This window comes from Triticum dicoccoides, chromosome 5B, assembly GCF_002162155.2.
Source record: "Triticum dicoccoides isolate Atlit2015 ecotype Zavitan chromosome 5B, WEW_v2.0, whole genome shotgun sequence".
NCBI lineage: Eukaryota > Viridiplantae > Streptophyta > Magnoliopsida > Poales > Poaceae > Triticum > Triticum dicoccoides.
The window spans coordinates 724,181,495-724,202,591 of record NC_041389.1 but is presented as its reverse complement, the minus strand read 5'-3'; the positions used below and the strand labels follow the sequence as shown (position 1 = coordinate 724,202,591).

At 42.8% G+C, this 21,097-nt stretch overlaps 1 protein-coding gene and 1 pseudogene across 1 annotated transcript; one reads left to right on the top strand and one right to left on the bottom strand.

The window, feature by feature from the left end:
* Positions 1 to 1,532: 1,532 nt before the first annotated feature.
* On the bottom strand, positions 1,533 to 7,056 carry LOC119310768. The gene is made up of 3 exons (XM_037586399.1): positions 6,752 to 7,056; positions 6,324 to 6,423; positions 1,533 to 1,663 (listed from the first exon to the last, which is right to left on the bottom strand). Exons 1-3 carry the CDS (start codon positions 7,016 to 7,018, stop codon positions 1,533 to 1,535), a joined length of 498 nt encoding a protein of 165 aa, XP_037442296.1. The 5' UTR covers positions 7,019 to 7,056.
* A 4,524-nt stretch (positions 7,057 to 11,580) lies between these two features.
* LOC119313037 lies at positions 11,581 to 20,209 on the top strand (annotated as a pseudogene).
* Positions 20,210 to 21,097: the final 888 nt, after the last annotated feature.

Sequence of the window (21,097 nt, the reverse complement as noted above, 5' to 3'; positions counted from 1 at the left end):
GGATGATGAAGAAGGCCACCGGTGATGGATTCCCCCTCCGGCAGGGTGCCGGAACGGGCTCGCGAGAGGTTTTTGGTGGCTACAGAGGCTTGCGGCGGCGGAACTCCCGATCTAGGTTTCTTTTCCGGGGTTTCTGTATTTATAGGATTTTTGGCGTCTGTCTCACGTTAGGGGGGGGTCTCCGAGTCGTCCACGAGATAGGGGGGCGTGTCGAGGGGGGTAGGGCATGCCCTCCACCCTCATGGATGGCTCGGGACTCTTCTGGCCAACCTCTTTCACTTCGGGGGCTTCTTTTGGTCCATAAAAAATCATCAAAAATTGGCACGTCAATTGGACTCCGTTTGATATTCCTTTTCTGTAAAACTCAAAAACAAGGAAAAAACAGAAACTGGCACTGGGCTCTAGGTTAATAGGTTAGTCCCAAAAATCATATAAAATAGTGTGTAAATGCATATAAAACATCCTAGATGGATAATATAATAGTATGGAACAATAAAAAATTATAGATACGTTGGAGACGTACCAATCGACCGCTATCCAGCATGTATCTAGAGTATTAAGTTCATAAAGAACGGAGTAACGCATTAAGTAAGATGACATGATGTAGAGGAATTAACTCATGCAATATGATGAAAACCCAACTTTTTATCCTCGATGGCAACAATACAATACGTGCCTTGTTGCCCCTACTGTCATCGGGAAAGGACATTGTAAGATTGAACCCAAAGCTAACCACTTCTCCCATTGTAAGAAAAACCAATCTAGTAGGCCAAACTAAACCGATAATTCGAAGAGACTTGCAAAGATATCAAATCATGCATATAAGAATTCAGAGAATATTCATAGATAATCTGATCATGAATCCACAATTCATCGGATCTTGGGAAACACACCGCAAAAGAGTATTACATCGAATATATCTCCAAGAACATTGAGGAGAACATGGTATTGAGAATCAAAGAGAGAGAAGAAGCCATCTAGCTACAAGCTATGGACCCGTAGGTCTGTGGTAAACTACTCATGCTTCATCGAAAGGGCAATGGTGTTGATGTAGAAGCCCTTCGTGATCGAATCCCCCTCCGGCAAGATGCCGGAAAAGGCCCCTAGATGGGATCTCACAGGTACAGAAGGTTACGACAGTGGAATAATGTTTTCGTGGCTCCCCCTGATGGTTTTGGGGTATAAGAGTATATATGGGCGAAAGAATTAGGTCAGGAGACCCACGAGGGGCCCACAAGACAGGGGCGCGCCCTCCACCCTTGTGGCTGCCTCATGGCTCCTCCGACTTCATCTCCAAGTCTCCTGGTTTGCTTCTGGTCCAAGAAAGATCATCGCGAAATTTTTATTCCGTTTGGTATTCCTTTTCTGCGAAACTCAAAAACAAGCAAAAAACAGAAACTGGCACTGGGCTCTAGGTTAATAGGTTAGTCTCAAAAATAATATAAAATAGCATATTAATGCATATAAAGCATCCAAAACAGATAACATAATAGCATGAAACAATCAAGAATTATAGATACGTTGAAGACGTATCACGTAGCTCGCTTCCTTCTTGAAGGCGTCGTCGCGGCTCTCATTGCCTGTCGTGTGGCTCCTGAGGAAACTTTAATCCTCGGATCGGGCGGTGGCGGCGCTCTGGTGTCATTACTGAAGGAAATATGCCCTAGAGGCAATAATAAAGTTATTATTTATTTCCTCATATCATGATAAATGTTTATTATTCATGCTAGAATTGTATTAACCGGAAACATGATACATGTGTGAATACATAGACAAACATATAGTCACTAGTATGCCTCTACTTGACTAGCTCATCTACTACCACTATAAAAGAAAGAGAGGGGCAGATCCAAATAATCCCACCCATCCATCATCAAGATCTAATGGCCCTTAATCATTTTGTGTTTAACGCTACCAACCACGCATTAAGCCACTACAATCAATCGATCGCTAATCTGCCCCGCACTAACAAAACCGGTCGCCCGCACGACCTCCACCTTCTCCTCCCGCACGACCTCCTCCTCCTCCCGCGCCGTTCGCCTCCCACAGCCTCGCGCCGAGCCACGGGAAGCCGCGCCCCTCACCGCCGCCTCGCGCCGCCGGAGCCACGGGAAGCCCCGCAGGTCGCCGGGAGCCCGCCCCCGACGCGCCGTTCGCCGCCTCCCCAGCCGCGGGAGCCCGCCCCCGCCGCGGGTCGCCGCCTCCCCAGCCACGGGAGCACGCCCCCGCCGCGGGAGCCGTCCCGCCGCGGGTCGTCGCCTTCCCAGCCACCGGAGCCGCCCCGCCGCGCCCGTGGAACTGCAGTACTTCTTCCCCGTCTTCCACTTGGGCTCTAACTACGGCCTCCGCTTTGTGCACTCGGACGCAATCACAGCCCCACCATTGCTAGCCTCGCCTCCCACCAGGTAAACGGCCCTGCTTCATCAAGCTCTGACCCTGCTTCTTCTCCTAACTCCGGTCTCTTTCTTCTCCATATTCCAATCTGTTCTAATAGTACATCAATCCAAGCAACTATTTTCAGATCAACTAAGGAATCAATCTTACGATGGCTGATGCTCAATGCAGCGGAGGATTACAGGTGTATTGTCGGTAGTTTCAATTTAATCGGGTGGTCGTCATCACCGTGAGGCCGCCGATGTTTTTGTAACCCCCTAATTTTGATGTTTTAAAGTCAGAGTTAGTGAAGTTTGGTTGCTTATAGCTAGACGAGTGAGCTTAAAAGTAGACTTATTGTTGTGGTTGTACAAAAGTTTTTGTTTCTGTTCTTGTTGTCTATGCCCTTTACACATTGACTGATGTTTGTTTCTTCCATCTGAAAAAGCCTTTTCTACCACAGTGTTATCCCTCGGCGTCATTCTCAACAAGCACCAGGACATGGCTTTGTTTCTGCCAAGTATGTATATATAGAAAATATTTATTCTGCAGAAATTTGCTAATTATTACTATAGCTTTGATGCCTACTAGACCAAATCAAAGGCAGGTGCTTTGTTTATCAAGTGAAGTAAGTCAAACTGTTATAGTAGGAGGATTATCCTAACATAACAGTCTTTATTTGTTTCATAGAAATCATGTACAGTTGGTTCAGACAACGCTTAGCATAGATCAAGTTCAGTTGCTCTTGCATTCTTAGATCGATGTTAAAAGGCACATTGTGATCTCATAACGAGCGTTCTAACTGTCATTTTTAAAAACAGAGTCTGCTATTTTCCGAAACGAAATATGAGAAATCAAACCGTATGGTTCTCTAATTTTATGGTACTAAATTTAGATATATTATAGGCACTATTATGATAGCTTCATTTAGTTTACATGAGCATGCCAAGCTAGATGATATTATAGGCCTTTAGGTGTTGCTATTCTCTATTGTCGGCCACATCTTAAATTGTAGTTATTGGTGTTGTTCTTAAGCACAACCCAAAATGATGTGCATCAATTGCATATTTTTCTAAACCTACCAAATTTGACATGTGCTAATTTTTTCCTTTTAATAAAATAGGTTCACCTTCAAATTTGTATTTTTCGGTTTTTCCTTCTATACTAAATGTGTTTCTGAAAGAGGATGTCAACAGAGCATACAGAAGGAGGAGAGAGCAGTAGCGAGAGAGGAGAAGTTAAGAACAAGACACATGCTTCAGATTAACTCCTATTTCTGAACCAATATGCTTCTGATGATTGAATTAGATTAAAAAGGTATACATTTCTTCAGATTAACAGATTCAAATAGTATGATTTTGGAATGCAAATAATTCTTCCATATGTTTGACTACAATGTGTTGTCGTGCAAATATGCAAAAGGATGACCTCGGTTTTGGGGACTTGGTTTTGTGAATCGGTGTGTTATATTGACCAAATATCTTAGTATTTGTACAATGCAGCAATATGGATAGACTTGTCGCTGCTTTTACTGGATTGATATATCATATTGTATGTATAATTATTCAATACATATATACTTGCAACAACTTCTAATCGTAATTTCTTCTCCACCTACAAAGATATATAGAATCATCTTACATATTTTCATGTTGATACCTAATTTTCATGTCCATACTGTTGGGGCGAGCTAAAACTACAAGGCCTCACAGTGCATAGGGGCATACAATAAAGTTTTCAGGTTTGTCCCTAGAACTATCATATCCAGACAAGATATTTGCTTGCAGAACCACCAGAGCTGAACCTTGTAGGTAATTTTACATGGTGTACAGGTTGACCTTTCCAACAAGTATTAACATAATCAGTGGCAGGGCGCCCACGATCATCCGTGATTTGCGTTGAAGTGAGATAAGGTTTACTCATGTTTTCATATTTTGTTTCTCATTTCTGATTTGCTTGGTTGATTTTCAATTCATGTTGTTCGTTTGACAAAAAGAATCGGGAGAGGAAGGAAAGAGAGGAGGAAGCATAATCTTGGGAGTAAGGAAGATGCTGACAGGTACTTACCATCTTCCATTCATTTCATCTTGCGTTTGGATATGAAGCGGTGGCATAGGTGTGACGATAGTCATGTTTTTGCCATGAATTACCACATTTTTATGTTAGTTTTAGGCCATTTGAATGAAGGACTATACAAAATCTCTATGACAATTGTCAATCTACAACAATTCATTTTGTGCAAATGAAATTCAGTACATGCCTCTCTAAATATCTGCAATACAATTAAGACAAATTTCTTCTTATATGTTGGCCTGCCAATTGGTATTGGGTAGGGTACCATGCATGCATGTTTTTCAAAGCAATGGAATGAGTTTAAGCTGACTCTGGCAACTAAGGGTCATGTTTTTTGGCACTGAATATATTATCTGGGGGTTTCCTTTTTAATCCTACGCTTGCAATATAACCATCCCGAGTTACCTGTGAGGCTATGACTCTACAAAGCTTAAGCTGGACTGCAACTACCTCTGAAACGACAGCAAGTAATATATCTAAAAAATTGGTTTTACTATAACAATGGAATATATAGCAAAAAGCATCAACCAGCAGAATATACTACTCTAAATGCTTAATATTGCTTTTCTATAGTAGGCTTCCTTGGTTTGTAGTGGCCAGACTAAAATATCACTGTCCATGTGAACTTTACTCTATTTCTAAGTCAAGTTTTGAACAACTTAGTGGATAGTTCAGAGGTTATATTCTTGATAGTTGACATCTGAAACAAAAGAAAATAATTCGAGAATGATATTTGATTTTGTAGACATCCAACTAGAAAGCCACTTTACAGCGATTGCCACTAAAATAAGCAGAACCCAGCCGTGTGCATTTTCGTACCTATGATTTAATAAAGTAAGCAAAACCCAACCTTGCCAGAAGCAACCTATGATTTAAAATAAGTAGAACCCCGCCTTTTCTGGCCTTGACTGTGCGCTTTCGTGGTTGTGATTACTTGAAAGGGGTAATCCATGTGTCTGTAACATTGTTGTCTAAATCATAGTGCTCTTAATATTGATTTTGTTAGATTTCAGCACATTATAGAATTTTGTCTGCCGTTCTGTGATTAACGTTAAATGCTATTCATGCAGCTTCTGCATCCACAAAGTCCATGTTCAGAAAAGGCAAAAACTAATCCTTGAGCAAGCTTACTCCTGCAAATGTTGACCATCAAACAATCCTCTTCATGCCCTGTTGAAAATAATTTCTCCACCCAATGGCATCTATCGAGGTATCTCTAAAGCCAATGCATTTAACTTTGTGTGTAATAGCGTTGGAAGCACCCAAGTTTGGGTCCTCTGAATATCATTGTGTTACAGACACAACTCAATTTAAAACAAAAATTATGTTTTTTTACTACTTCTGTAAAATGTAAATTCTAGAACCTTTAGCCAGTAATTCGGGATTGGTTGATACAATGAGCCGCCGAACCTTTGCTTCTGATTATTTTGTTTAACATGTTCAATTATTTGTATGTCTTAAATTAACAGACCTCAAATTTTAACTGGGGTTGCCAGTTCACTAGAAGCATGACAAATTATCTTCTAAAAAGTAGTAATACTGTTAAATGGTATATGGTCCTGATGAAGTAGTAATAACCTAAATTTAGACCTCTCTCTCATTATATCATTCTGAAGTAATGACCTAAATTTATAATAGCCGTAAGGTATTAGTTCTCCAGAAGTTTTTCATTGTTACACTGGAATCAACTTAATCGAACGTCAGTGCCAAATTAATCTACAGATTGGCTGTATGTGTGGAATTAGATTTATTGTGAAACTTGTACTGCCTGAATGTGTCAGCAGGAACTAATTTAGATAACAGGTGCATATGAACAATAATTCTGTGATATTTCAAATATCAGACTGACAAGATGAGATATGAAAAAGAACATCAACCTGTTGACCTTTTAAAATGAGACTTTGAAGCATCCTGTGTTAGACCTTTGGTTCCTCTGTCATCATCTAGACCTTTGAGTCTTGTATCATATGGAACCCCCTGTTGGTGTCCAGTGGAGAAGGGACAAACATTGAGTACATCCCAATTGACAAACATTGAGTAATGTATGAAAAATGCTTCAGTTAAATTGCAATTCACTCAGTATTTAGCTTGTAATAAGTACTCTTGAGTTTTGTTTCATCCAAATCAGATACAGAATTCCATCATAACAATATAGCAGATTAGCAGGCTTCTAGAATGAAAAGCTTGGCTACAAAGCACATGAGGACTGAACAAACAAAACCTAGCTTTCTTTTCTTCATATAAACTTAGTACTTCAGATAAATCGTTCTGCTATATGGAAGTGAGACCTAAGCCCAAGACTTACCAGAGCAGGTTGGGCGGCAGCTTGGCAGCCGGAGCAGGCTTCTATACCTCGGCGTTCTAGGCCGCCGCGGCCAGGAGCTGCGTCGGGCAGGCTGGCGTCGTCGCTGAGGTTGGACACCGGCGGCAGTGTCGATACAGGGGAGACCGGAAGCGTTGGTGGCAGCGTGAGGTCGTATCGGAGGTGGAGGCTGCGGGGCGAGCCGTGGTGGGGAGAGGATGCCGAGGGCGAGTCGTGGTGAGGAGAGGAGGCGGCAGGGAGAAGCGACATGTGCGAGGCTGTGAGGTGGGCAGAGTGGATGATGTGCGGTGAGAGGGCTGGATTTTTTCTGATAACTAATGCTTCTTTATTTTTTTTATTGAGAAACACATCTTTATTATTTCTATAAGTGTGGCTACTGTGCGTGCCGGCGAGAGAAGTGTCAAACAGGCCCAACAAGCGAATGCCCGTACGAGCCTAGGTAGGTCTGGAAGCGGCTCATTCCTCTCAAGAAATACAGGAGCTGATCTAGAAGACGAGTGAATCCTCTTCGCACAAAACGGGTGCGTCCTTGCATCCAGCAGTCTGCCAAAAAAATTATACATATTTCACATGATTATATATAATTTTTGTTTGATATATGTCTCATTTTCACAAAATAGACTTCAAAAAGGAATTATGTTCATTGCTATGGAAATGACGACCTCAGTAAGCATGGACACAAACATGACGGGTCGGAGGTGCATATAAGTAAGAGAAATATATTTTTCTATGCATGTTAATAATTACTTTACCGAAATACAATTCAAGTGAAGTGGTTTTTAATTATTTTTCTAATGTTAGTGGTTATCTTTTATATAGACGTAAAATTTGACATATATATTATGTCAATTATGATTTTTGTACTCATTTGATTTGTATATTTTTCAGTAATTAATTTAATTTTATATCATGTCAACTCAGTTGATCAATGTTTGAGACGTGCACTCAGTTGATTCCTTTATATTATTCCAAAGGCTTGGCAATGAATTTGAATTAAAGTTATGAACATGATTCACCGGAAATTGGAAGAAGGACGTCATGAATTTGTAATTATAGGAAATTGTACTTTCTAGGTTTTTTTATGGTCTTGCTTCTAAATTCGATTTTATCTTGGGTGGATTTTCAAAGCAGGCATGGGTATTGTCCTTTTTGCTTAGCATGCCTTCTTTACTGGTAAAGAAACACATTAGATATATCTGGATTTTTGTTGAGTAAATGAGCATGAGTGCAAATAAATTCAGACACGAAGCAAAAACTTTGACGTTTCATTGATTAAGCAGAAGATTGTCCAGTTAATCACGGAAAACCAACACAAAAGGGCCAAACCCACTCTAGAACACCGTAATGCCACAAGAAACGCCAACCACGCAAACACACACTAGCTTTATCTCGCTCCACCGAACAAGTCACTCTTCCATGTCCGAAAGAAATCATGAGGCACTCTCCCGCGGCGATGAAGAGATAAGCATTCCACATACATGTAGTAGTTGCAACCCACACGGCATAAGGTCCATGCCGTCGAAGTTGCAAAGCTCTCGAGGCCGCCGCCCCGACGTCCACTGGTTCAACATGCCTTGCGCCCTCAACTGGTAGGGCCATCGCCCCCACATGCCACTGCAGAGACGTGCGTTGCACGTGCATGCTTACTAGTTAATCAAAAGTTATGTTTCCTAACCATAGACATGTGTTGTCATTTGATTAACAGGATCACATCATTAGGAGAATGATGTGATTGACATGACCCACTCCGTTAGCCTAGCACTTGATCGTTTAGTATATTGCTATTGCTTTCTTCATGACTTATACATGTTCCTGTAACTATGAGATTATGCAACTCCCGTTTACCGGAGGAACACTTTGGATACTACCAAACGTCACAACGTAACTGGGTGATTATAAAGGAGTACTACAGGTGTCTCCGAAGGTACATGTTGAGTTGGCGTATTTCGAGATTAGGTTTTGTCACTCTGATTGTCAGAGAGGTATCTCTGGGCCCTCCCAGTAATGCACATCACTATAAGCCTTGCAAGCAATGTGACCAATGAGTTGGTTACGGGATGATGCATTACGTAACGAGTAAAGAGACTTGCCGGTAACGAGATTGAACTAGGTATTGGATACCGACGATCAAATCTCGGGCAAGTAACATACCGATGACAAAGGGAACAACGTATGTTGTTATGCGGTTTGACCGATAAAGATCTTCGTAGAATATGTAGGAACCAATATGGGCATCCAGGTCCCGCTATTGGTTATTGACTGAGAATAGTTCTAGGTCATGTCTACATAGTTCTCGAACCCGTAGGGTCCGCACGCTTAATGTTACGATGACAGTTTTATTATGAGTTTATAAGTTTTGATGTACCGAAGTTTGTTCGGAGTCCTGGATGTGATCACGGACATGACGAGGAGTCTCGAAATGGTCGAGACATAAAGATTGATATATTGGAAGCCTATGTTTGAACATCGGAAGTGTTCCGGGTGAAATTGGCATTTTACCGGAGTACCGGGGGTTACCGGAACCCTCCCGGGGGTTATTGGGCCTTCATGGGCCCTAAGGGAGAAGAGGAGAGGAGGCAAGAGGTGGGATGCGCCCCCTCCCCTCCCTAGTCCGAATAGGACAAGGAGAGGGGGGCGGCGCCCCCCCTTTCCTTCCCCTCTTCCTCCTCCTTCCCCCTTCTCCTACTCCAACTAGGAAAGAAGGGAGTCCTACACCCGGTGGGAGTAGGACTCCCCCTTGGCGCGCCCTCCTTGGCCGGCCGCCCCCTCCCCCTTGGCTCCTTTATATACGGGGGCAGGGGGGCACCCTAGGACACACAAGTTGATCTACGGATCGTTCCTTAGCCGTGTGCGGTGCCCCCTCCACCATATTCCACCTCGGTCATATCGTCGCGGAGTTTAGGCGAAGCCCTGCGCCGGTAGAGCATCATCATCGTCACCACGCCGTCGTGCTGACGGAACTCATCCCCGAAGCTTTGCTGGATCGGAGCCCGGGGATCGTCATCGAGCTGAACGTGTGCTGAACTTGGATCTGGGCTGTGAGTGGGCGTATCCTGGTGGAGGTGGTCGATGAGCCGCCGACCAGTGCGGGAAGAGGTCGTCGACTCCGGGCGGCACCGGAATGGGTCCGGGTGCCAGCGGGAGGAGGGCGGGCGGGGGTCGACGCGCGCCACCTCTGTTAATTCGTCTGTGGAAGGAAGCTTCTTCTGTCCGCCTCTGTTATGTATGTTGTGTTCTACTCCTAGTTTCCATGTTCTATATGCACTAAATCTTCCATGTTCTAACTACTTGTTTCCTCCTCTCAGTGATTTGTTTCTTTCAGATGGATGGATGGATCTGCTACGAAATACAGCAGCAGCACAAGATTAATTTATTGGTGACTTTTTAGAAGATCCGGGAACAAGCATGTTCATTGGGGATATAATATGTCGTGGATATCATATCAGCAGTTAATTTGTTATTTATACTTTCTTTTTATGGTCATCTACATATCTGTTCTCAATAGTACATCTTGCACCTTCAGTCAGCCTTGAAGCCGCGATGTCTTTCGATGTTAACGTCGTTAATACACTGATCGGGTTGGCTTTTGATTCTTACCATTTCAGGCTTTCAGCTGAGGACGGAAGAGATCCAACTATTTGTCGTCACATTCTGCTGTTCGTGTTTCCTCTAGTCCCAAGCTCTCTTAAATTTCAACAACCTGCTTCATCTTCTGCGTCGAAAATGAAATATACATAAGGTTCGACGACAACTGCTTTAAGAAACTAGCATCATTGTGAAGGGGGCACTGCTTTCCTTTCCTTTAAGCATTATTTAGTTAACATATTCAGCGGCACTTTATGTATCTCATTCTCATCTCATCTCATGGACAGACACGACACGCATAGATAGAATGGATGTCTTTGGAGTTGGACTGAAGAAAAGAAAGATGCCCACTCCATTCATTATGCTCTTGGTTGGTTCCAATCTATTATCAATATTTTAATTTGAATGCCCTGCCCAAGCAAACAAAAGCAAAAGGGCTTCCTTGTCTCTCTCTTGAACCCAGTGCTCACACAATGCACCTTGCCCCAAGAAAAGGATCAATTATTATATATGTGTTCTTTTCTTGCATAAACTCTTGCCTCTGCTGTTACTTCAGTTGGAACTGCGTGCATATTTATTGAGGACCAACATCTGCTCTCTTTTCTCACAGTCACAGGTACACTTGAATGCTCACATGCATACACTTGAAATTTGTTGTTTACTTTCTTCGTATGGTCACCTACACATCTGTTCTGAATATGTCCCCTTGCAACTTGAGTCAGCCTTCAAGCAGTGATGCCTTTCAATGTTAATGTTCGTTCATAGACAGATTGGGTTGGCTTTTGATTACTACTCCCTCCGTTCCAAATTACTCGTCGTGGTTTTGGAACGAAGGGAGTATTAGGCTATTACAGTTTCAGCATCTCAGAAACCAACTATTTCGTTCTGCTGTTAGTGTTTCCAGAGGGCTCTCTGAAATTTCTGCAAACCGCTTCATGTTCTGCATCACCGAAAAATGAAATAAAGTGGTTCGGCAAACTACTTTAAGCAATAAGCATGATTGTGAAGGGGGGCACGTACCTCACAACGATTTATTAGTATATTCGTCAAGCATGGCAAGTGGCATTTAGTTTACATATTCAGTTGCGCTTTCCGCGCACCGGCCAGTGCACACACATTCTAGAATGTCTTTGGACTGAAGAAAAGAAAGATGCTCACTCCGTCCATTATGCTTTTTGAAAAGCGAGGCTTGTTGCAACTTTGGTTCCATCATCAGCATCCTAATTTCGATGCCCGGGCAAAGCAAAGCAGAAAGGCCTCCTTGTCTCTTGTTTTGAACCCAATGCTTTGCTCACACGGCAACCAAAGGCCTGCCTAATCTAATTCTAACCCCACAGAGAATTCACAAGCACAGCACAGGAGCAATATTCTCATCGCCATCGCCATGAGCATGATTGCGGCTGCCGTGGGGAAGCAGGTCCTCGACAAGCTGGGCGGCGAGCTCGGCGGCTACGTCCTGTCAGAGGTCACTCTGCAGTTGAGGTACAAAGAAGACGTGTTGAAGTTGGGGGAGAAGATGAAAGATGTGGAGGCCGTGCTGGGTGATGCCGACAAGAGGTCGCGCCGAGGAGGACGAGAAGACGGAAGAGTGTACAAGCGGTGGCTTACCAAGTTTAAGCGTGTGGCCTATGACGTGGAGGACGTGCTGGATGAGTTGGAAGCCAACGAGCTCATCAAGAAGAGCCAGCCCAAGGTAATTAACTCTACTTTTCCCTCTCCCCCTCTCCTCGTTGCTGGCCGTATTGTAGGTTTGTCTCGCTGTTAGGGGTGGCTGCCTGCACCATTCAATTATCCAACGACCAAAAGAGAGCGAGTCGTCTCAACGAATGGCTGAGATCTCAATCCCTCCACAGCGGTGGCCAGCAAGCACGGGGCAACACAGTATCGGTTTCAGGAGAAGAAGCCATCTTTCGGCGTTCGTCTCGGCGGTCTGTGCAGAGGCCTCCAGAGACTACTCAGTATTTTCTTGTGATTTTAATGGGATATCTGAGATGTTTTTGTTCTTCTTCATCTAATCTAAAAAGATAGGGATCCATTAATTATGCGTTTTTTTTCTGTGAATAGATCCATTCTGCGTTTATTGTGGTTGGAGCAAATGTCTTTGTGTATCTGATTATGCCATAGCTCAATCAGTGAGGCAGATGAGAATCCTAAAAAAGATGTTCTTAGAGACTGAAGTTGACTTAAACTCTTTTATCTTTGCAGGTCAGCTTATGGTTTTCCAGAAACAATCAACTCCTGCAGCGAATGACCATGCCCCACAAGATGAAGAAGGTGATGGAAAAAATAGACGCAATTGAAAAGGAGGGCAGAACGAGGCTCAGTCTTGTGCCGCAGGAAGCAAGGGGAGAAGGGAGCAGAAACAATGAGACACTTGCAGCCAACTGGAATGCTGCTGGCATGAAAACTGGAATCGTGGGCAGGGGTATCGAGAAGGAGAAGATAATCAGCCTGCTACTCACAAGTGAAGAAGCTAAGCAGGATATCTCCATCATTCCAGTTGTGGGCCTTGGTGGCATAGGCAAGACAACATTGGCTGAATCAGTTCTTGCAGACAAGAGGGTCAGTGTCTTTGACATCTCAATCTGGGTTAATGTGTCCATGCAGTTTGATTTGCACAAAATTGGGAGTGTCATCCTGAAAAGAATGATGGATAACACTATCAACCTTGACAACTGTGATTTGCCATTTCTGTATGATAATCTGAGCAAAGAACTTGCTACTAGAAGATACTTGATTGTTCTGGATAATCTCTGGGAAGAAGATGGAAATAATCTTGAAAGGCTCAAGGAGATGTTACAGCATGGCCGAAAGGGCAGCCGTGTTATAGTAACTACCCGAAACCTACGCATAGTGCAACAATTGCGCACTGGTTTTCTTGCAAATCAGAGGAAAATTTGCCCAGTTCCTGAGTCTGAAATAATAGAGTTGGATGTTTTAGAACCCGGTGACTGTTGGGAATTAATGAAGCAAAGGGCATTTGGGCCTGATGATGACCATACTGGCTTGGAAGAAATTGGAAAGCAGATTGCAGCCAAGTGTGGAGGATTACCGCTCGTGGCAAATGCTCTTGGGCAAGTAATGTCAGAGCTAAGGACCGTGGGGGCATGGGAACATATAAGAGACACCAAGGTTGTTTTGGATTTTCAAGAAGAACATCAGAAGGAAACATTAGAGAGTCTAATGCTGAGCTATTACTGCATGAAGATAGAATTCAAAATGTGTTTCACGTACTTGGCAGCCTTCTCCAAGGGCTTTGTCATGGACAGCAATCGTCTAATCCGGCAATGGAATGCACTTGGATACATTTGTCCAGGGTATGATGGTCAAAGGTGTATCAACTACCTTTTGGGAATGTCCTTTCTTCGGATTCCAGGATCCGCTTCGGTTAGTACCTATAGACACCATTTCTCTTGTACCGTTGTATGGCTGGTTCATTTTTACCATTATGTTGTTTTACTCTATTTATATGGACAAGAACATGCTTTCATAAATTGTACTCTGGTATGGTCTTAGATTAGTCCCTACACTTCATGTATGTTAATGATTTCATATATCCATCTCCAAATTTACATTTATTATTAGCATTGATAACTTCATTTTTATACTTTACTAGGTCATTTATTTTGACTACGTTGGGTTTATATATTTTTTAGTTTTAGATTCTTCCTTGTCCTTTTATATTTTTTAGTTTTAGATTCTTTCTTATCCTTCGATTCCTGGAGTTAATGTCTATATTATGTGCCACAAAATTAGAACATATATATGATGGTGATTCAATCCTAGTTAGAGTCCACCAAATTATGTGCATGGTACTATTCTTCTCTAGTGAGAATTTGTGGCATTACTTTGGCAACCCGCCACTTTTTTTTGCAAAGGAAGATACATCCCCCCTACATGTATATTAATTTAATAAGTAGAAATAAGGCTTTCGAATGCTATCTTAACTTAGTGGAGTATCAAACTACAAGATGTCATTTGCTAGAGCTACCAGGTTAACATTACAACACAACAGTTTTGCGGGAACAAACCTGGATCGACTTAAAAGTTCACGAGCTGGTTATAGAAACAAAGAAATTACAGTGCAACCGCACTCGGTGGTGTGTGTGAGCGTGACCATGAGCACTAATCCTTACACTCTGCCCATGTCCCTCCGCTAGTCTAGAATCTTCTGGGTCGTCTTCTAGGCAGCCCACATCATTATTGTGATTCCATGGACCATGACTACAGTGATCTTGGGAATGGCGACAAACTCATAAAATTTAATTGAGTTCAAATTAACAGTAAGAAACCCGACCAGGTATTGTCGTGTATTCCCCGCCCCCGCCCACTACTCGTCCCTATCCCCACTCGCAGGGCAAGCTTTTCCTCGTCCCCGATACCCCAAGAGGATTCCTGCCCTGTCTGAGTTGTTGATACAACAACATTGTATGTCGGTGGTTGCGTGGTCACTGGATGACAGAGAGTTTGGAAAGGCGCCACGACACAGGGATACGTAGCTCACGGAGGTGTTGTGACCAATGACTACTAGTACCAACCAGAGGCGAGGTCAGGACGTGCCAGCGTTTTAGTGTGCACGGCCCGGAGGAGCGGGGCAGCGAGCGAACAGGAGAGCTATAGGGCGGGCCAGCAGGATCGGGCTAGCAAACGGCTGCTGGTGAAGTGGCAATTGGCAGCGGTGACGTGGTCATGTGGTAAATATGGGGAAAAGAGAGGGTGGCACCGGGCAGCTATGAGGGGATGAGGGACCAAGGGAGGGCTAGGCTTTGGGAGAGGGATTTAGGTTTAGTCCCTTAGGGTTGCAAAGGCGGTCACACATGCCGGGCCCCTCCCGGCGATGGTATTGAGAGACAGTTGACAGGAATAAATGACGAGAGATGATTCATATTCCTTTATGTGGTTCACGTGAATCTGGCTCAGATAAGAAATAACCATGGGCCAAGTGCATATGGTAGCACTATTCAAAATTATTGTATTTCTTCTTTCCCTATTTACACGGTGTCCACATATTTCAAGGTTCAACTTTGACCTTCAATTTGGTCGATAAAAACATGAGTTATATGTCACAAAAATTATCATTCAATTCATACTTAAAATGTTTCCAGTGGTACAATTTTTATGACACGTGACTTGCATATTATTTTTCAAATTGATGGTCAATTTTCAATCACGAAATGCAAGGTCGCCATGTAAATTGGGACGAAGGGAGCATTCCACTCTGTCAGACCCCAAGCCATGAGTGCCATCTCCCGAAGAAGAGACCACACTAGCCCTAGCTAAGATTAATGTTTGCCTTCCGTTTCCTCCACCCGGAGCAGTGTGAATGTGACCCCCCCCCCTCCCCCCTCGACCAACTTTGGGGCAGGGGCCACCACCGATGGGTTAGCGAAATTTCATATTTTTATATGACAATCCATAGTTTGTAGTTAAAAATTTGTGTAGGAAAGTTCTTGTAAAGGGAAGGGGAGCCTTGGCGCAGTGGTAAAGCTGCTGCCTTGTGACCATGAGGTCACGGGTTCAAGTCCTGGAAACAGCCTCTTGCAGAAATGTAGGGAAAGGCTGCGTACAATAGACCAGGACCCTTCCCCAGACCCTGCGCAAGCGGGAGCTACATGCACTGGGGCTGCCCTTTTTAAAGTTCTTGTAAAGGGCTCCACAGATTTTCAGGAAGTTTCAATTTTACGTTTCTTACTTTGCTATACTGTCGCTGTTTTACGTTTCTCCTTACGATACTATATTGATAGTAGTTACCTCTGCAGGTTAGACCAAGTCAATTGCATTTCAAAACTCCTCCAGAACTCATCATGCATGATTTGGTGCATGATCTTGTGTCAAGAATTGTCCTTGATGACTTCATTAATCTCGATGCTACCAAAAGCACCAGCTGGAACAGACCTCATTACTACCGGCATGCACAGTTAACCAACTTGAAGAATGATCCTAAGGTTTTCAAATATATTCCAGGCAAACTTAGATCCCTCCACTTCAGGGATTTGGGGGGAATGCAACTCCCGAAAAAGGCATTTTCTCGGTGCAAGTACATACGTGTCTTGGACCTAAGTGGACATTCAGCTAAAGGCCAATCTGCTCCAAGTAGCGTGGTGCTGCCATCTTCCATTGGTCAATTGAAGCTAATTCGGTATCTTGATGCCACAGGCTTGCCAATAACATCACTTCCTAAGAATTTTCATACACTCCAAAACATGGAAACTCTTATTCTGTCAAATTCCTTGCTTGAAACCTTACCTGACAGTATTTGTCGCCTCGTCAAACTTTGCTATTTGGACCTATCTGGCAGTAGCATCCTCAGTAAGCTGCCTGCATCACTAGGGGAGCTCTCTCAACTCTTTTTTCTCAACCTATCCGGGTGTCGTATACTCCAAGAGTTGCCTGAATCAATCTGTGAGCTTTCATGCTTACACCACCTAAACATGTCAGATTGTTGTGCTCTTCAAAAGCTTCCTGATAAATTTGGTAGCCTTCCTAAACTCTCCTTCTTAAACTTGTCAAGTTGTTCAAAGCTCACCAAACTACCTGACAATATAAGCCTTCCGTGTTTAGAGCATCTGAACCTATTGAGTTGCCATGAGCTAGAAAACCTGCCAATTGATTTTGGCCACCTTCAGAAACTTGAGTTCTTGAACCTCTCTGGTTGCTACAAGGTTTCAATGCTGCCAGGGTCATTTTGCCAACTTAATCATTTGAAGTACCTTGATCTTTCAGATTGTTATAACCTTGAAAAACTCCCTGACTTTTTTGGTGACCTCGTCGAGCTTCAGTATTTGAACCTAACAAGTTGTCCTAAACTCCGACGATTGCCTGAGTCAGTATGCAAGTTGTTTAAGCTAAGGTGTCTCTATTTGTCATACTGTCTGAGGCTTAGTGAGCTCCCCTCCTCATTTGGTGACCTTAAGCTTCAAATACTGCACATGAATGGCCTTCTGTATATGTATGACTGCCCTGATAGCATTGGTGACATGACCAGTCTCACCCAGTTTGTGATTGATACTGCAACTTCTAAGCTGCTTGAGAAGATTCCAGCCATTCAAAAGCGTCTAAATCTTGTGGGCACAGTAAGGCATGACATACATGAGATAGAGAGCAGAGGATGCAGCAGTATAGTGGACCTTGTGGGATTGACTTGTTCAGAGCTGATACTTGCAGAGCTTCAAAATGTCAGGCATCCAGAAGATGCAGACAGAGTCAGACTGCGTGATAAATCAGATATTCGGTTGCTTAAACTTCTCTGGGAAAACCAAGGAGGTAAATCAGTGCTGGACAGGCTCGTACCTCCTCGGACTCTTGAACATTTTCAGCTACTTGGGTATAGCAGCAAGGATTTCCCTAACTGGATGTTTCACATCTCGTCCTATCTCCCCTTTCTCAGCGAACTGACTCTTAATGGTTTGGAAGCATGTGATTGTCTTCCTGCATTCGGGGCACTGCCAAATTTAAGAATGTTGTGTCTGAAAAACATTCCCAATATTAGGAAAATCGGTAAGGAATTCTATGGCGAGGGCAGACCTTGTATGAAACTAAGAGTACTGACACTGAAGTTGATGAAGAATTTGGTGGAATGGTGGACAACAGAGACAGGTGAAGAAAACAAAGAGTTCTTAATCCCCAATTTGCATTTTTTGTTTGTAGTGGACTGCCCAAAGTTGAAGTTCCTACCATATCCCCCAAGAAGTATGAATTGGGGTTTGAGCAACAGCGACACAGTTTTGCCAGAACGAGGATTTGGAAACCTCTCCTCTTATATTCATCCTTCTGAGATCGTTCTGAAGAACTGTAGTTTCTCTCAAGACAGGTGGGATAGTTTTAGACACTTTACCACCCTGGAGAATTTTTATGTATACTCCATCAGTGGCTTGAGGACTTTGCCAGAGGTCATGCGATGCTTCACTTCTCTCACTGGACTATGGTTGGTGTCGTTGAATGACCTGGAGACACTCCCGGTATGGTTGGGTCAGCTCGGTTCTCTAGAACTCTTTCACATCCACAATTGCCCTAAGCTGACATCTCTGCCCGAAAGCATGAAGAATCTCACCGCTCTTAGAAAACTGAGGTTGCTTCAGTGCAAAGGCCGGGAGATATTACCGGAATGGTTGGGACAGTTGACTTCTCTAGAAGAACTTTTCATCAGAGATTGTCCCAGCCTGGCATGTTTGCCTGAAAGCATACAGAATCTCTCTGCTTTGAAGCTACTTAGAATTGTTCGATGTCCGAGTCTGATTGCGAGGTGCCAAGGGGAGGATGCCCACAAGATTTGTCACATCCCCAAAGTCGAATTCAACTGAGCTGTTTGTACAAAATTGTTGGTCTCTTAACCCTTGGCCAAGTGCAGGGGAGGAACAGGGATATTACAGCTGGGTAATTCCATCTCGACGCCAGACGCCCTCTGCCCTTTGGAGGTGGAGCTGGGCACCGGCGACCCCGGCTTCCTCAGCATCTTCTCTGAGGCCATTGTTGCCGCCCACCTCTCCGTTTTTGCTCCCGGTGTTCTATCCCTGCTGCAGAGAAGGTATGCAGCCTGGGGCCTTCTTTCTCAAGTGTTGCATTATAACTTTTGTTTCGGTCTGTACAGTTCAAGGGCAGAAGCATATATACTGCAGTTGTTATCTTATAAGATGCAGTATTAGTTGTAGCTAATCTTGTCAACTTTTAGAAATTGAACTTGCATCAAACAACTATGCGTCACTGGAATACAACTTCTTATTGTTTTCTTCTCTTTAGGTAGTCAATTTTCATTGTGCTATAACATCCAGCTGGCATCCACATGACTATTATTTGCCAATTATGCGTGCAGGCTTATATCGCTGTTCCGGGTTGCCCAACCTTGCAAAAATGAGGCAGAGCTCAAGGAAGCGGGCAATTCCAAGGAGCAGTTTCTTTGTGACCAAGTTCTCGCTGGGATTCTCAAGGAGCATATTTGATGACGGAGGAGCTCTCAAGTAGCTGACTGACTAATGTTGTACTACTTCTACTGTTACCGTTGTGAGTTAGAAAGGAATTGAACGTGACTCCGGCGCCTCGAGGAGAGGAACCCTGTAAGATTACTAATTTCAACAGAGCGATTTTTATTTTTTGTGGCAATGCTTCATTCATTCATGTATGCAATTTATCTATCATGTTACTACTTTTACTTTCTATACTTGCTAATGTGGTTACTCTCTCCAGATAGCATACATCTTGGGCCTGCCTGTGCAAAATACTAGGTACCGGGTGTGCCTGGTCAGTTGCTTGAGGACATGATCAATGTGCCCAGTGAATGGAAAGACAACACGTCTATTTTTGCCATGCTGGATTGTGAGCAGATGGCCATTTAATTATAAGGTTTTGTTTATAGTCGTTTATAAGGTTCTCGATGGCTCATTTAGAATCAATCCCAGTGCATGCGTGCTGATCATGCTGCTGCCATGCCATGGCATGTTTCTGTTGTTATCCATCCATTACTGGCTGCAACTTCCATATACAAATGAAGATGATGATTTAGATTCTATCTTCCGATTTTCTCGAGAGAGCCCTTCCATTGTTTCCTGGAGTATTTTCTTTTGATACTTGTAAATGGTGGCGGCAGTAATCCGTTCCTAGGTACTCCCTCCGTTCGGAATTACTCGTCGTAGAAATGGATGTATCTAGATGTATTTTAGTTCTGGATACATCCATTTCCGAGACAAGTAATTCCGAACGGAGGGAGTACAACCGTACAAGTCGTTGTTTTTGGTTAAATCTTCCATTATGGATTGATAATGGCACGTCATGCCTCCTTTTGTTTTTTATTTATTTATGTATTTGAGCCAACTAGGTTAGTTTACCTGCTTTTCTTCCTGTATTTGAGCCAACAAAACAATGGAATTATATTTCCCCAACATACGGTGCACTTCTGTTTTTACCATCTTGTATGCTTATTCTCTCAGATGGTAGTTTTTTTATGGAATAATATTGGAACTGCTTGAGCCTTATGTCATATTGCATTAGGTGTTAGTTTCTTTTTTGGTCCGAGATAAATCTCAGTGTGTTCTTGTATGATTACTTGTTTTTGACAACAAATATTGCAACCTGGTTGATACATTCCTTAGGTTACAGCTGGTTTCCTGCGATTTCTTCAGAATGATTGGTTTTCCACTGTATTATTTGGAACTTGGTTTTTGTCTGATTTTCATTTTTCTTTCTATTTTTAATCTTTATCTTTGTTTTTTGGTTTTCCAATGTATTATTTGGAACCTGGTTTTTGTATGATTTTCGTTTTATTTTTATCTTTATCTTTATCTTTATCCTTGTTTCCTGTTTTTCTAGTTTTTTCTTGATTCTTTTTCCTTCTCTTGTTTATCTCTTTTTTCCCTATTATTATTTTCTTTTACTCCTGATGATTTCATTTATTTGTATCTTTTATTCTTTCCCTTTGGTTTATTTTTTCGTTTTACTTTGCATTTCTTTTTTTAAATGAAATGTAAAATAAATTTGAATGTATTGATTTTTCTTCATAAATATGTACTTTTCCCAAATAGAAATCAAACATTTTCCAAATACACGTTGAACATTTTACAAATAAATGTTCTTCATTTTTAGATACACCATGAACTTTTTCCAAATGATGTTGAAAAAAGTACATGATGACGTGGTGAACATTTCCTGGATGACTGGCCAATGCAAGGAGGATATAAGCGATCAGCTACCTGGATGACTGGCCATATAGAACGAGACAATTTACATTGGAAGAACAAATGTTTTATTGTCTCA

Bases quoted from the DNA above. Each gene is read 5' to 3' on its own strand.
- LOC119310768 (XM_037586399.1), bottom strand. From the start codon at position 7,018: ATGTCGCTTCTCCCTGCCGCCTCCTCTCCTCACCACGACTCGCCCTCG. The intron at 6,424-6,751 runs GTAAGTCTTGGG...GGACACCAACAG, and splicing joins CTGCCGCCCAACCTGCTCTG to GGGGTTCCATATGATACAAG. The intron at 1,664-6,323 runs GTTGATGTTCTT...TATTGCCTCTAG, and splicing joins TCATTTTAAAAGGTCAACAG to GGCATATTTCCTTCAGTAAT.